Genomic DNA, 17,226 nt, shown 5'->3' with positions numbered 1-17,226 from the left:
TTTACTACGCTGCTGTAAATCTTGATTGTCCCTCTGGGATATATAAAGTTATCTGTCAGTCTATCCATTTGTCCTTCTGTCCATTTACTACTCATCTATCTATCCATTCTTAAATCCGTCAATCATATTGCATCTTAAAGTGAAATCAAATGGTCGGGTCCCTTCATTTTTATCATTGTGTGTGGGTGTGCACGTGTATGTTGGGGATTGCGTTAAGCTGATGTGATATGTTGTCCAAACGAAGCAGATTGTGTGTGTGTGAGTGCGTGTGTGTGTGTGTGGGCATATGTGTTTTGAAGGTCTCCGGTATGACATGAGTCAGGGATCAGATTGACCTAGTTCTACCAGGCGCATCCTTGCACACACACGATGACAGCTAGATCGTGTGTGTGTGTGTGTGTTTATTAGTGCCCCCACCCTCTTCACTCCCAAGCTCCTCCTGTGTGAATCCCTACAGGAAGTGACACATGTAGTCTTGCCTCTCTCAGCACGGTAAAAGCAAGGGAAGCCTCTGAGTGCAGAGGAGGAATAAAAAATGGATAGAAGGAGGGGGAGGCAGCACGCATGAGAGAGTCGCGAGCCACTCTGTGTATTCCGCTGATGTGATGGGACGTGACAAGTGCGATACCCATGGGAGCAGAGTTACCATGGCAATTCCCAACATACCCTGTCCATGGCAATCTCCCATGCACACAATCCATATTTAATGCAACTTCACTTAGTGCGATTCAGCCCCCCCCCCCCCCCCCTCTCTCTGATTTCTGGAAGAATTCTGATTACACATTTATGGGCTGGATATCTTAATTATTGAGTTTGCTGTAAAAGTATGTGAGGCTTTTAGCAGCTGTGGTGAATATATTTTCCTTACATTACCTATATCTTTTTGAGCAGTATGCTGTTTGCTCTGCTAGACCTTGAATGTGTTTTTCCCATTACAGTTTTTATGAATGCTGTTTTGTGTTGTGAATCAGTTAAATAGAAAAAAAAGTTTGATTAAAAAGGTCTAGAGTTAATGCTTAGAACAAAATTGTAGTGGCAGCAGTACCATAGCTCAGATCCTAGGTTTTCTAGCATTCTTCAGAAAATCTCCTTGTTATTCACGATCAACCCAACAGAAAATAAACCAACTTACTGTCTGCACTATTGCGTACAAGAGCTTTTTCTCCCCTAGATGGTCAAGAAGGCTTCACCTCAAGCCTGATGAGCCATGTGCTGTCATCATCAGGTCAGCGATGCTGATATAGCACATTTGTCACAAACTAAACTGAGTGAAAAATGTGGAGCCAAAGGGCACAAGAACTGGAGTAGGATAAAGGCAGTGTGTAATTCAAAAAGTCTAGTGCAGAGACCATCCTTCTTTTTCCAAAAGCTTATTTAGGTTCCACCTCAGAAATGAACCCTTCATCAAACCAAAATCTTTCCAGCAAACCCTGACCATACATTTACATTTGTCCAGAATGACATTGAATACATATAAATGTATCCTTACCCTCCTTCACACTGCTTATCCATGTTATGAGGATGTGCCTTACAGAATCCAATTGAAATAGCATTTTTGCTGAGTTAATACTTGCCCTAATTAATGCATAGATTTGTTACAAAGTTGTATTTGAGTGTAAGCTAAAATTTTCAAAAATGTAATTGTATTTTAAGGTATGGGAGCAGAAGTTGGTTGTCTGTCACATACAGTAAAGATTTTGGACATTCTGCAGATATGTTTGATTTTACTGCTTTTTCCATGCCACATGAGTTTCATATATTGAGATGCAGACATTAATCATAGCATAAAGACTCTGTAACCGCTTATCCAATTCAGTGTCGCGGTGGGTCCTACCTGGAATCATTGGGCGCATGGCGGGAATACACCCTGGAGGGGGCGCCAGGGTGCACACACACACACACATTCACTCACACACTTTTGAGTCGCCAATCCACTTACCAACATGTGTTTTTGGACCGTGGGAGGAAACCGGAGCACCCGGAGGAAACCCACACGGACACGGGGAGAACACACCAACTCCTCACAGACAGTCACCTGGAGCAGGAATCGAACCCACAACCTCCAGGTCCCTGGAGTCGTGTGAGTGCGACTCAAAATCAATAAAATTAAGTTTACATGAATAGGTAATGATGTTTTGGCAAACTGCATGATGATAAGTAATATTTGAAAGTAATCTGCTCTCCTCTCCTTTATAATAAGAAACAGAGCCAGGTTACACATGTATATGCATTGTATTTTATTTCAGCATGTCTAATATAATAATTAGTAACAATGAATAAATAATTAATCAAAAGTCTAAAAAGAACAAATCAGTTTTATTTTAGCTAAGATTCATTTTTAAGATGCAAGATTGTATCTGCTACAGGATCTGTTTTATCAGAACTGATCTCTGATCTGACAGTGTATTTAGAAATAATACAAAATCAGGAAGCTTCCATGTGTCAAGAACAAGGGAGCTTTACAAAGCGGCTTGGTCCAGTGAACTCAGCAGGATTTATAAAGCTCATATAAAGCTGTCAGATTGGACATCTTCACGACTTAGTTGCTGAAAGCTTCGTTGCCTCCATTTCAGTAGTTCCCGGATATTAAATGCAGCCCAGTTTCCTATCAATTAGGGGTTTTGAATCAATACTATCTGAAACCAAGACTGCCAACTGTTCTGCCCCAGATGTTGACTTCTTTGCTTAAATTTGACTTATAATAATTTTTAAGAATTGTTTGTTAGGACCAATTGTGTCAAGGTCAGATCGTCTGTAGAGGAGAAATGAGGGTACCTCTAGGGTAATAGAGTTGTGGGGTTTTGCTAATTTTCCCAAAGGAAATAAATGTGTTTGTCCACATCACTCAATCATGAGAGTCATAATTAGTCATGGCGCTGTATAATTCCCTGAATGATACTCTGCACGTACTCAGCTCTGCATTCTCAAATGGCATTTACCAGAGCTGGCACAGTTGGAGGTATTATTAGGAATGCAGTGTGATATCTGGATCCTAGCATCATTTTATTTGTTATTTCAAGCCAGTATTTTATGTTGTGCTAATTACACTGCAGTACAGGGCTACTTTGCTAAATTATCTGTATTTTATTCTTTTTACTGAATTTGTAACCCTGTAGAGAAAATTATATATTTATCCAAATTGCTTTGTTTATTGTTTTTTTTCCAGATAATTTACAGGGTGTCACGCCTTCGTCCTGTCAGTCTGTTGTCCCCGCCATGTGCTTTATTCGCACATGGCTATGTTTTGTTTATATTCTAGTCTCCGCCTTTGTCCCGCCTCCTCGTCTGTCATGTGTTAGCCCGTCCTCGTTATCTGTCCAGGTGTGTCTCGTTTGTGTCTGTATTTAAGCCCTCTTGTGTCACGTCCTGTTTGTCGTACATTTCTCATTTCTCATTTCACTTTTCTCATGTCTAGTCGGTCGTGTTTTCGAGTCTGTCTCCACAGTTTCTCCGTGTTTGTTTCCCTAGTCGTTGTTTCGTGTCGTCGTTTCTTTTCCTCTCTCGTTCCTTCGTTTTCTCTTTAGTCTGTCAGTCCCGTTTGCCCTGTTTAGCTCCCCTTGTTTAGTTTAGCCTGGTTAGCTCCCTGTTTGTTTTCGTTTTGTTAAGGTCTCTGTTTTGTTGTTTTCATTTATTAAAAAGCTGTGTTTTAGCGAGTGCGTCCGCCTCCCTCAATCCGCCCCTCGCTCCTGACACAGGGCTGGCCTGAATCACATTTAATAAGGTTTTTATACTGATTCCTGTTTTAGAATGAGTATTCAAGTATTCATTCTCACACACTTGATTATTTGCATGTTTGTTCATATAGTCATCTGGCAAAAAAGCTAACTAGATGAAAAGTAAAAGATAGATTGGTCTAGTATAGTGGGTAAAACCGAAGAGCCCAACAAGTTTGGGCTGCAACAATACAGAAAGGACAAGATCATGATTATTTTGGTCAATATTTGGCATAACGTTTCTCATATTGATCAGAGTACCACAAAAACTAATTTTCCTTGGAAATGCCATCAAAATATTCCAGTCAGTATCTCAGTCCGAAGAAATTAAAGGCTGGTCCATTGTCATTTTATAATTGTGTAATTATAAAATCCATTTAAATAATAATTTTCTAATTAATAAAAAATCAATTCAGTCTAATAATTATGAGATACGTATCTCGTTTTTATGAGATATGTCTGTCTCCATTCTGTCGGTAATACCAATATTGTTCCGACAAAAGAGCCACTAAGCCGTGTTTTCACTGGGTCACGCCGCAGTGACCAGCGATGATCCGTTAGTCCACTTGTGTCTAGTTCGATGTCCATTAATGTTTTATGTTTGGGCTTATGTTCCTGTGGCCTAATTGATGCACCTCTTTCACACACTGATAACTAAACAGTCACTCATTTGAGTGCTGTGAGCACCAGCTCCATGTGTTGGGTTGGTTTCACCACTTTAGCAAAAGCTAAATCTAATTTTAAAAAGTTTAAATCATTTAGTGCTCTAGATATTTTGGAAGTTTATTCCAGAGTCTGTGGCATGATAAGAAAATGCTTCCTCTTCGATTGTCAATGATGATTCCATAAATCTGCTGCTGAACGCCAGCTCATGGTCAAAGTCAAACTCATTTGCTTTGTACAAGAGCCTAAATGATGTGTCAGTAACAGCATTCTACTGTAAATATTCAGAGTTTTTTTGAGCGCAGAGGAGAAACCAACACAGCCATAGAGCTGGTGCTCACTGCACTCAAATGAGCCGCTGTTTAATTATCATTATGTGAAAGAGGCATGGCAATTAGGCCACTTTACAGGAAAATAAGCCCAAACACATGAAATATTAACAGATGTAGAACTAGACACAATTGGACCAATGGTTCATCACTGGTCACTGCGTTGTGACCCAGTGAAAATACAGCTCAGTGGCTTGTGTCAGAACAGTATTGGTATTACCGACAGACATATCTCATAAAAACAAGATTCTCATAATTACGAGATATTATCTTTAATTTTCAAGATACTTATCACATAATTACGAGATACGCCGTTTTTACATCATAATATCTCAAAATAACAAGATTCTTATCTCGTAATATTGACATACTGAGGAATTTTTTAATAGAAACATTATAGAAAAATGTATATATATATTCATTCATGTCTCTGAAAAGCTATGCCTGGTCTATTTTCTTAAGTCAGTATTCATGTGCAGGCTTTATTTTATATACAAGTAGATTACTCAGTTTCTGATAATGATGTCCCTAATTAGCACGGGCATCTCTGGAATGAAATCTGCACCCTTTTAGTTTTAATTTATTGTTAAAATGTTGTTGGCTTATTTGGGTAAAAATGTTCAACACAGTCCTCAGACCACTGACTTTTAACACTCAATTTAAATGTTTGCTGACGCTCATGCTCAGCATGTGCATTCACCCCCACTAGTGAGACCAATTTCCTGCACCACACGATGCATATACACACACATACCCACACAGTTTTTTGAGTATACTGTGTTGGGGATCGACCTGTCTGAGGGTATGAGCATATAACACATGCTTATTTTCATTAATAAATAATGAAAAATATAACACAATGATGTAATGTAATACACAACAGTGCCTGGGGTCTAATGCTAAGAGAAGCTTTATTTTGCTAATTATTCATGCTTATAACAAGGATTACACCATCTGTTCAATAACAATCCAGTGTGCTCCTTGCTTTAATATGCAAACGTGGCTTATTTTATTCATGCTGTTCTAACACATTGTGGTTGTTGGCTATGATGTGTTTCAAAGAAATCGTTAGGTATGTAGCTTCAAATTTAAGCTTAAAATTTGGTTGATGTGCACATTTCAGAGATGGAAAGACAGCATATTTAGTGAAGGGTATTAAAATGCAGGACCATTATCATGTGCTCTATAGATGGCTTAATATATGAACATGTTTTTTATCTTTATTAGGTTATGAGCACCCCTGGAGCTTGGTGATTTGCAATCACATACAAGCCAATGAGAGGATGGCCAGAAGTCACATGATCTACAAAGCTGCCATCCTGCTAGTTCTGCTGATTCTACCGTGTGTGCTGCATCTCTCACACGCTCTGAGTGAGTGTCTCTCTCTCTCTCTCTCCTTCTCTCTCTCTCTCTCTCACTCATGCACATAGACACCCACACCTATACTCATACACACATTTTAAGTATCATAGAGATAATTGTAGGCTGTTCAGATATTACTAACAGAGTCTAAGCTTGATTCTTGTATAACACCCAGAAAACATTGCACACTCAAGATAACGAACAGTTGAACACTAAATCTAGTTTATGACAATAATCTCTTTTTTGTTTAGCACAGTATGTTCTTCCTCTGTTGTGCAGTGAATGGCTGAAAAAAGCTTTAAAAGATTACAACTGAGCATCTGCTGCGATTGTATCTACCAGAACCAAAGCAATCTCGGGTGCATGTTATTATTACACTCCCTACGGCACAATTTCAGGACAGGGGCTTTTCTTTAGCCTGTTGCTAGCACTGTCAGTGAAAAAAAAAATTATTACAATACTGTGCTAAAGTCAAGGACCATCTTTTCATATTTTGTAACTTACTGTCTAAACATTTTTTATACTTAGCTGCTTTATTAAGAAATATACCTGTGTTTTATCAAATCTAAAATAAGAATAAAGATTGATTTTACTAGTCTGTCAAATCTATAACCCTTTTGGGAGTCCTGTTTTCTCCAGTTATCTTATAATTCTTTTTGAACTCTAGATCCCTTCCAGACAATTTAGATGAACCCGAGAAAGAAATTAGCAAGCAGACAGCTAAGATGTGTTTGAGTTGTGGCTTGTGTAATTTAGCTGTGGTTGTGGGGCGAATATACAGGCTCAGCAGAGGATTTGATTTTTCTCGTCAGATACATCTGATTTCTACTCTTTATCTTTAATCATTCTGTTCATATTGCTCACACACAATTTTGTATTTTCATGTCTGTATGGGCTTTTTCCAGGATTAAGTTAGATAGGCAAAATTAAAATATGTAAAGAAGATATCGTAATTTCTTCTTAAGTCATCTGGGGTGATCACACATGCACCCATGCTTGCAAAATAATGCCCTAGGAGCTGAGGTTAAAATTCATTGCTTCTACACACCATTGACTTTTGTTCTTGGTCACTGGAACAGAAAGCAGATTAGTGTGAGTGTCCACAGCGTCATGGCGTGATCCACTGACTGGATTAATGCACTGTGGAGATGAGGGAATCCGCTTGAGAACCACTTACTGGATAATGTGGTCATCTTGGTTTCTCTGCATGTGGAGTTATTTGAAACATCAAAGGGGAAATGTTATTATGAAAAAAAAATCACTTTTTTAGTGCATTTGTTTATCTGGAAACTTTAAAACAAAACCACCCATTCAGTTTTTTGTGGGCTGCTGAAGTCAGTAAATATAGGATAAAATTAGCCTTTCTGATATTGTGCTGCTTCTTATGTCGAGTTCAGAGAGTTTAGAATTGTCTGCCAGTTGGCGTATCTCCAATCACCTCCCTGGACATGTATTTATATAAGAGGGTAAAGACAAGTAAGTATAGAAGAAACTAAAACAAGTGAAAAGAAGTAAGTGTACTGATTAAATATGGAGGAAACAAGAACAGTGGAGAACCAAGTGAAAATGGCAACAATTTAAAGTTTGATCTAGATTTGAACCTTGTAGAAGTATCATTATGAATACTCCTGGAAACTTCCTTAACTTTTGAAAAAGGGGTGTAATATTCATTCATTCATTCATTCATTATCTGTAACCGCTTATCCAATTCAGGGTCGCGGTGGGTCCAGAGCCTACCTGGAATCATTGGGCGCAAGGCAAAAAGGGGTGTAATATGTCCCCTTTAATGTTTCTTAGATGTTAAGTCTTAGTAGTCACATTTATTTCTGATGATTAGGAAACATGATTTTATTTTACTTATTAAGTAATAAGTAATTATTAGGAATTTCATGAACTTTTCAGGTTTTCTCTGTCTTATCCAGTATGGCTGCCAAGTGGGAATCTGCCTGATTAATTTGAAGAATAAATAAATGTTAATGAAGTAAATGAAAATTTAAAAATGTGAAAGTGTGTTTTACATACAAATGAGTATGTTTACATTCATATTATAAAGCAAACTAAAGATATTGTATGGATAAAAACAAGGTAGCAGGATGCAAGCACAGCTTAGATTATTAAAAATAAAGCAAACATCAGCAACAGCAGACAAATAGAAACAAAATAATGAAAGAAAAGAGAACAGGACATGGTGCAGAATGCAGTTTAAACTGAATTTGCAAACGGACAGACAAGAGGGTTGTATGTTGAACTGAGAAAGTAGTCTAGGAATAACTGCAGGTGTGTGGATGTGAGCAGGTGGAGGAGGATGGAGGCTGAGTGGTCCAAGTCCAGATGTATATTTTAGAATACATTCAAGATTGATTAATTCTCCTCTCTCTCAATCTCTCTCTCAGCTCCCCCAGTTTTCACTCGAACACCCACTGATCAAACAGGTGTGCAGGGGGGTGTGGCTTCCTTTGTGTGCCAGGCAACAGGAGACCCACAGCCCAGAATCTCCTGGAGCAGGAAAGGCAAAAAAGTGACAAACCAGAGATTTGAGGTAACTACACAAACTAGAGGTGCTTAGTGTTTTGCCATCTTGGGGTTTGCAATTCTGATTTCACATAAGTTTGCACAAATGCTCTGTCCAGTCATTATGTTCCAACATATACAGTGAGTGTTTTGGTCAGCCACACGTTTTATTAAATAACATTTGAGCAAATAATGCAGACCACACTTTATTAATTCAGAATAATTATTGTTAATGATTATAGCAAATGTATAAGAATATGATTGCCGTCATAGCAAAAACTCTTTATGGTGCTTTCCTAACATACACAGGCATATGCACAAATTAGTGGCTTGCACATTAGGCCTGAACATGCACTCTCTTGTAGAACACATATTGACTATTCTATATTTGCAGTAAAACACCTGCTGACATCTATACCACAATTACTTTTGTTCTTTCTTACTTTCTCTCTCTATATAAATATATTTCTCTATATATATATATATATTTCTGTCACTTTTCTCTTTAACAAACATTGTGTCTTTTAATGCCTAACATTCTCTCTCACTGTCTTTTGCTCTCTCCCTCTCCTCTCTCTCTACGTAGGTCATTGACTTTGAGGATGGCTCTGGCTCAGTGTTACGGGTACAGCCCTTGCGAACTCCTCGGGATGAGGCAGTCTATGAATGTGTGGCGTCTAATGAGGCTGGAGAGATCAGTGCCTCTACCCGCCTCACTGTCTTGCGTGGTGAGCAGCACACATTGCTTAATTTAAGGATACATTTCACAAAACAGGACCCGTGGTAGAGAACGAGAACTTAACCATTTGTGGACCAAATGTTCACTGACCCATCAGCTGTGTTTTTATTATGAATGGAGCCACACTTGTATTGCATTATCTACTATCTGATTTGAATTAATGGATTTTCATGGAAAAAAGGCAAAAAAGGACTGTGTGAAGGAATGGAACTATTTTACCTAATGGAAGGTTGCTAAACAAAGAAAGATTTAGACAAAAAATTATATCAAACTTCAAACTGAGGTTTAATCACAATACACTTGAGGTTTGTGGCATAACGAGATATTGGCACTGGTTTTTTAATCTTCAGGATCAGGCTTGCAGCCTCGTGCCTAAAACTGCAACACACCAGTGCCAATATCTCATGTTACCGCACTTCTTATTGTGTATTATTGCTTAAACACTGAAAAACCATGAAGCTATTGATATATACATGCTGCAAGGAGAAATAGCTATTGGCATTGTCATCAAATCATGGATTACTGATGAAACTTTGAACCAAATTGTAAAATTTACATTTTTTAAAACATGTATCATTGTCTGCAAATAGAACAGAAGATGAAACGCAATATTACCAACCATATAAGCTGATAGCATAAGAAATAGCATTAGCTGAAAGCAGAAGATCTACTGCTATATATAATCATAGTGCTAATGTGCTTTTGGAGAGTCTTTTATAATGTATGATAGTTTGTGTTTGTGTCCCCATATCACAAGGCTGCACCTGTCAGAAATGATCAACTTGTTTGAGCTAACTACTGATCTGAGTCCTTAACATGACTGAAGCTCCGTGTGATGAAGATGTCATGGACAGGCCGAATCAGCCAGAGTAGTGAGGCAGAAATACACTGGGGAACATTCTCAGTTTAATCTTTTTCATGTCAGCTAGGCATAAAAACATATCACCATATGGTGGTTGTCATTAATATGGTGCCATCATTAATACTTTCATTGGTCACCTTGGAAATATATTATCCTTACTTGTTTTCATTATGCTGTTTGCTGCATTTGATGAAAGTGCTGCATTGCTATATTGAAATTTTTAAATAATGCCTTGTTTATTACCATGCCACTAAGGGCTGCTGGGCTATGGACTCAGTGTTTAGCCATTTCAGTAAAAGAGCTGACCTTTTTCTTTATTTAGATGTGATGCTGAGATGGGAATAGGAGAGCCACAATTTCTATTTAGCCCTGCAATCATCAGATATATTCATTATTTTATATAAATCTGATGGCTGTCTCAAATATTCATGCAACTTTAACACATGCACAATAATTCAAGACGTTCCGGTGTTTACCCAGAGGTATGTGTGAACGCGACCACTGTCCCGGACCTTACCCAGACTTTATTCTCCTTGAGGCCTAGTAAATGTTCAGGGTAAAGTCTGAATAAGTGCATGTGAGAACGGTGTGGGAAATGTTCAAGAGTTTCTTCTGTATGCACTGTAAAAGCGCTGTGCACCACACCTAAATTGCATGTTTCAGCTCCCGCTGCGAGAGCGTGCCTGAGGCCGAAAATCTCCCTCTGTGAGCTGCATGTATGAACGACCATTCTGATACTCTAGAGTTTCTCCAGAGTGCATGTGTAAAAGGGGCAATAGTATATAAATCTTTCTCTAGTTCTTTGTTGCATTTATAAACACAAATGCATGGTACTCTTCCACTAGTCATGAAATTTTTATAATATTTTTGTCATTTGAAAAATTCATTAGTTCATTCATTCATTCATTGTCTGAAACCGCTTATCCAATTCAAGGTCGCGGTGGGTCTGGAGCCTACCTGGAATCACTGGGCACAAGGCGGGGATACACCCTGGAGGGAGTGCCAGTCGTTCACAGGGCGACACACACACACACACACACTGACACATTCACACCTATGGAAACTTTTGAGTCGCCAATCCACCTACCTACATGTGTTTTTGGACTGTGGGAGGAAACCGGAGCACCCGGAGGAAACCCACATGGACACAGGGAGAACACACCAAACTCCTCACAGACAGTCACTTGGAGCGGGACTCAAACCAACAACCTCCAGGTCCCTGGAGATGTGTGACTGCAACACTACCTGCTGCACCACCCACTGGAAAAATGTTTAAGATATATAGAAATGCCATAATTTTATATTTTACTGTCCACTTATGATCAGATTATTTTTAATACCAAGGATGAACAGGCCAGTGAATGACAAGCAATATATTTTGACAGAGTAGAAGTTCCTGATTTTCTGATGTCTTGTTTTCTGAAGAACTAAAAAAATGTTGGCCTTCAGAAAACAAGACAGTGCCCAAGGTTCAAGTTTTACCCAATTTAACTAATCAGCTTAACTCTTACTGAGCATGGAAACAGTGATGTATCACAAATGGCTCCCTTCTCCCTACTTAGTGCAACATGTCATGATATTTGTGTTTTTGACTTACAGTGTCATAGCACTATATAGGGGGTAGTCCCTTCAGTGTGCCTGTGTAACAGAGGTTGGGAAATATTAATATAAGGGCAAAGCAAAATAGATGGGTACCAGAAGTGTCTTTTTCCACTGAAGTAAATTCTCATGCTCAGAGTGACTGTGCTCTCAAACAATGATAAATGTAGAACAAAGAAAAAAAATGTGAATTACATGTTCTGTGTGTGTGTGTTGTTTGCTTTACAGAAGATCAGCTTCCCCCTGGGTTCCCATCCATTGACATGGGTCCTCAGCTGAAGGTGGTGGAGCGCTCTCGCACTGCTACCATGCTGTGTGCAGCTAGTGGCATTCCAGACCCCGAGATCACATGGTTTAAAGACTTCCTACCAATCGACACACACACACAGGGGCGTATCAAACAACTGCGCTCAGGTATGTCACTGTGTATTAAGATATGTGCTCAGAAAAGACTGAACAAATATTCTTATTTTAATCTTGTATATAAATCTTACAATGTCGACAAACACACAAACAAACACAGACTCATTCACTTGAAAGAATGATAAGTGATCCATGTGCTGTCTCTTTTTCTGTGTTTTAATCTACAGAGTCTTTTGGTAAGTCTTTTAAACTGAGGCACAACACACATGCACACTTACATGAACAGCACAGCACAAGCACTGCCACACACACTTATATCACACATAGGACTGTTAAATGTTATTTCAAATTAAATTAGAAATATCCCCATGTTTGAATGTATCCAAATGCTCAGTGCGCTGTTTGAAATAACAGTATATTACCGTAGTAAATATAAGTCAGTGTTTTATATATAAAACTCAAGCATACCTAAAACGTTGTCAGAACAGCTATATAGACCTATTCTTAAATACGCCTACCTATAAAAATGTCCACAACATTTATATTTGGTCATTGTAAGCTAAAGAGTAGGGCTCCTCTGATTATAGCAGTGAAGCTAAACTAGCACGTTAGCTCAGTAACTTATAAATGTTGTGACAAAGAGCTTTCATGGTTGAAAAATTGGCTCATTAATAAAAGTCTGTCAAGGCACCAATCTACCCTAGACATATTTCTGCCCGTTAGTGTTGTTCATGTTATTCTGGCAATTGTTTGCAAGTATCCCAAAATCTTTTTAAAATTCCATTTACAACCGTAATTAATTAATCATCAGCAATGGCGCCACATTTTTTTAGTTGCTTGGCTGCTGACAAGCCAGGAGCCTGTTAGGACAGGGGTGTCAAAGTCAGTAATAAGCCAGTGTCAAGTTAACCAGAGCAAGAAAAAAAATCTGTTTTTGTTGAATTATTCAATTTTCTGTGACATTTTTTAGTCTGTTGTGTTGCTTCACTTGTGTTCTGAGGAGTTGTATCTCATTATTGTCTTCACTAGTTAAATAAGTGTAATTTGTTGCTAAGAAGTGATTACTGTTGGTCAAACAGCATCAAACACACAAATGTTTACATAAATGGAATCTAAATTGATGAGGCAGCTGGAAAAGACCTATTCCAGTCCATGGACCATATGTTTGATACCCCTGTATTAGGAGCTGCAGCTTAAAATAGCTTTAAATATTGTAATGTACATTTTCTAATTTAACACTTTTACTTTAGATTAAATTTTGATTATGAAATTTATTTTGACAGTCCTATGCCACATGTACAGCCTTAGTGTGCTTAGTGCATTGCTTAGTGAAATGCATGGAACACTCTATTTTACCTAACAAAACGGTAGCTTTTAAGGTACACAACAATATGACAAAATACCACCAAAATACACCTCCCCTGTGCTCACACACAAGCTTTTTAATACATACTCCAGTCATGTAGACGCAGTCATCTTCACCCTGTTAACATGTGGAAATTAACCCGTGTCACTTTCACTCAATCTCACTCACTCCCCCTCACTTCCTCACTCAGTATATCACTCTCTCACTATCTCAGTCACTCAGTGCCCCTTGACATCGGAGTACCTACATCTCTGCTCTCTCTCTTGCTCTCTCTCCTATTATTTTTATACTTTCTCTCCCTTGCTCTCTATATGTAGCCTGGCCAATATTTTACTGCTCTTCTAACGCTGAAATTTCCAGTGGATTCTCTCCCAAAACCTGTGGCTTCCTTGTTTCCCCTTCCTCTCAATGAATGTGAATCTACCTGTCTTGAGTGTTAATAAAGCTGGAATTCCTAAGGGGGTGCTCTTTTGGTTCCTTTATTATTTTTAATTTCGTCATACTGGTGAGCAGCCTAATATGGCTTTTTGTTTTAACTCAGAACCATTTAGCACTTAAGACATGAAGAATTACATGCCTTTTCTCTTTCTTTCTCTCTCTTTGCCTTCTGTATTTATCAATATCTCTCTGTCTTCCTCTTTCTCTCTCTCTCTCTCTCTCTCTCTCTCTCTCTCTCTCACTCTCTCTCGCTACACTAACTCTTTTCTTTAATCTCTCATCTGCTTTCATTCTCACCCATCCAGGGGGTACACCAATCAGAGGTAAGAGTCTAAAGCTAACCATGCCATTCAACCTGCCCATCACAATTCATGCACACACAACTTCTCTCTTTCCTCCTCTGTCTCTTTTCTTTGCCTCGTTCTCTCCTCCTCATCTGCTCATGACACTTATTTTCCAATGATTAACCCTGTCATTTCTAGGGATTATATTTATCATGCCAGCCATGGCTGTCTCATCATGATAAATCTACTTCCTTCTTATACTTGAAGATATGTTCACACAATGATTTTGTGTGTGAAAATGTTGTTTTTAAACATTTAAATTTGGCATTTATTTGATTAATTATCTTCTTTATTTATATATTAAGTTTGTTTGAATGTTTTGGAAGCTGAATATCAAGGTTAGTCAAAAACAAAAAAGCAATTAAAATAAATCTAAATTTAAACAGTTTATTCTGCATTGAAATTTAATTTTTAGCTTAGTCTGGTTTTGATATTATGAAATGACAATGTTTAATATTTTAAAAAATGAATTCACATCTCAGATCACAAGACTGTTTTCTTCTTTTTATCTGTTTTTTTTGCCACTCTCCTGATCCCTCCGTGGATCTGTCCATCTCTTATGTTCTCTAATGAAATCACATTTCATTTTTCAGCAAATTCCGTCTTGGACAGTCTAATTAAGTATCTTTTTTTGAATCTTTAACTTAGGAAGGTGTGCATATATATTGGTTGCCTGCGAATCTTCATGGAAGTTTTTTCTCACTCTCACTGTTTGTGCCTTTTTCTGACAATTATTTTCATTTTATTAGCATTTTCATAAGTTCTGGCCTCTTTGAGTAAATCTGTGGAAATATCTGACTCTAATTGACAGGGTTTCTTTTTAATATGCTTCTTTTAATGCCAGCTCTTTTCTTTGGCACTTGTTTTTTTAATTTGCAAGGCCAGGCTTTTGTTGGATTTGTCTTGCTGAGTTGTCATTTGTGAAAGTCCACCTCAGATGAAATCCCTCAGAGAGTTCTAATGGAACTGCAGAACACACATTTTCCCATTCTGTAGCATTAATGTTGTATTGATCTGCCAGTCAGTCTGATAAAGCACCCTTACCTGTATTCATGCCAGTATGAAGCAAGAGGAGGTGTGAGGAACAGGGCAAGAACACATATGCCTGATAGACAAGGATGAATTGCTATTGATTACACCATTGAGTGTATTTTGAAAGAATGTTTCTCCTATGTTTTTTTGTATCTGTGTGTATGTGTGTGTGTGTGTGTGTGTGTGTGTGTGTGTGTGTGTGTGTGTGTGTGTGTGTGTGTGTGTGTGTGTGTGTGTGTGTGTGTATTTGTGCGCACGTTCAGGTGCACTACAGATTGATCAAAGTGAAGAAACTGACCAAGGGAAATATGAATGTGTTGCCACAAACAGCGATGGAACGCGATACTCAACACCTGCCAATCTCTATGTCAGAGGTGTGTTCAAGAACAATCTGTGCAGAGATTTCATTGACGTGATATTTGATTTTTCATAATATTTTTCAAAAAAGTGCAACATGTTAAGAGACAGCAACTAGGGAGTTGGCATTTTACTGTTATTTTACTATATTAAATGCAAAACCAGTCCCAGTGATTTTACAATGAAAGGTCTGTTCATTTTCAACTCAGCTTGGTTTGTTAGCAACGTTGTGATTTCACCTAAACTATTTAAGAGTGAAAATGTTTAGTTAAATATCTGACCTGTTCAATTCAGGTAGTTTAATAAGTAGAGTAGTTTTTTGTACTCTTTGTCTGCTACTTGACTTTTGCTAGTGAAGCAGTAGCTTTTAGCTAGCTGCAGTAGTTTTACTGTTCTTATTTCTTTAGATTAATATGATACAATTAATAAAACATGACTAAACAAAAGATGTTGGCTATTATAGACCCTCCGGTGGAGTGCAGACATTTTGGTCTTTTGTTAGAATTAATAGTGTTGGAATCAAGCACATTTGCATATAAAAATCTAGTTTAAAATGAGATTTCTTGAACTTTGATGAGAGATTGAATAGTTGAAATCTCTGATTCTATGATATACAGAACAATAGCAACAGTAGTCTTTCTTTACTTTTCCTTTTAGTGTTCCTACTATCGTGTCCCCCTTCTCACCTGTAGATTGTGCTTTCTAATCTGAGTTATTTTTTCTCTTCCTCTTGATGTTATCTTATCTCTGATGTCCCTTTCTTCCACTTCTGTTCCTTTTCATCAGAGTTGAGAGATGGTAAGTGCTCCTTCCACTTAGCACTTTATTCTTTTCAATTTAATGCCAGTCATTTATAACAGTATATAGTCCCATATCGGGTCATAGCCCAAATTTACTACTGCACATAGAACAGCAAGTCTGAGGGTGTGTGTGTCTGTGTGTGTAAGACATTTGTCAATGTACAATTTTTTTTTTATTTATTTATTTTCCATAAATGCATAATATAATGTTTTCATATTTCATGTATAAATAATATGCTTATTGATATTAAATCAAGCACAAATCCTACAAATCCTGGCCCTACTTCTTATCAGCTGTTGTATCTTTGTGTGAATGTGTTTACATTTCTGATGTGACTTACCTTGGATGTAATTCCATGTTAGTATAATAATGAGCATGTCTGTTGTGGAGATAATAATGAATCTTTTTTTTGTTTTCTCAGTGAGGCGAGTGCCTCCCCGCTTCTCTGTTCCACCTATGGATCATGAAATCATGCCAGGTGGAGGCGTGAATATCACATGCCAGGCAGTAGGTGTGCCCATGCCTTATGTGAAGTGGATGCTGGGAACTGAAGATTTAACCCCGGAGGATGACATGCCCATAGGAAAAAATGTTCTTGAGCTCACAGACGTTCGTCAGTCAGCCAACTACACCTGCGTTGCCATGTCTACTCTTGGGGTTATTGAAACTGTTGCACAGATCACTGTAAAAGGCAAGTGTTCAAATTGGACATATCTTGAGAATACCACCTGGCACTTTTTTCTTTTT

At 38.0% G+C, this 17,226-nt stretch overlaps 1 protein-coding gene across 1 annotated transcript in view; it reads left to right on the top strand.

Moving 5' to 3' along the window:
• ptprdb (protein tyrosine phosphatase receptor type Db) overlaps window positions 1-17,226 on the top strand; it is a 65,996-nt gene that overhangs the window by 12,717 nt on the left and 36,053 nt on the right. Inside the window, exons 2-7 of the mRNA XM_066649298.1 lie at window positions 5,933-6,076; window positions 8,461-8,606; window positions 9,165-9,306; window positions 12,007-12,192; window positions 15,585-15,695; window positions 16,901-17,170. Of these exons, the coding sequence (XP_066505395.1) occupies window positions 5,989-6,076; window positions 8,461-8,606; window positions 9,165-9,306; window positions 12,007-12,192; window positions 15,585-15,695; window positions 16,901-17,170 (943 nt within the window). The 5' untranslated portion in view covers window positions 5,933-5,988. The remainder of the gene's footprint in view (window positions 1-5,932; window positions 6,077-8,460; window positions 8,607-9,164; window positions 9,307-12,006; window positions 12,193-15,584; window positions 15,696-16,900; window positions 17,171-17,226) is intronic.

Source organism: Hoplias malabaricus, chromosome 2, assembly GCF_029633855.1.
Source record: "Hoplias malabaricus isolate fHopMal1 chromosome 2, fHopMal1.hap1, whole genome shotgun sequence".
NCBI lineage: Eukaryota > Metazoa > Chordata > Actinopteri > Characiformes > Erythrinidae > Hoplias > Hoplias malabaricus.
Note: the sequence above shows the minus strand (reverse complement) of the source record. Positions and strands in the feature narration are given on the sequence as shown.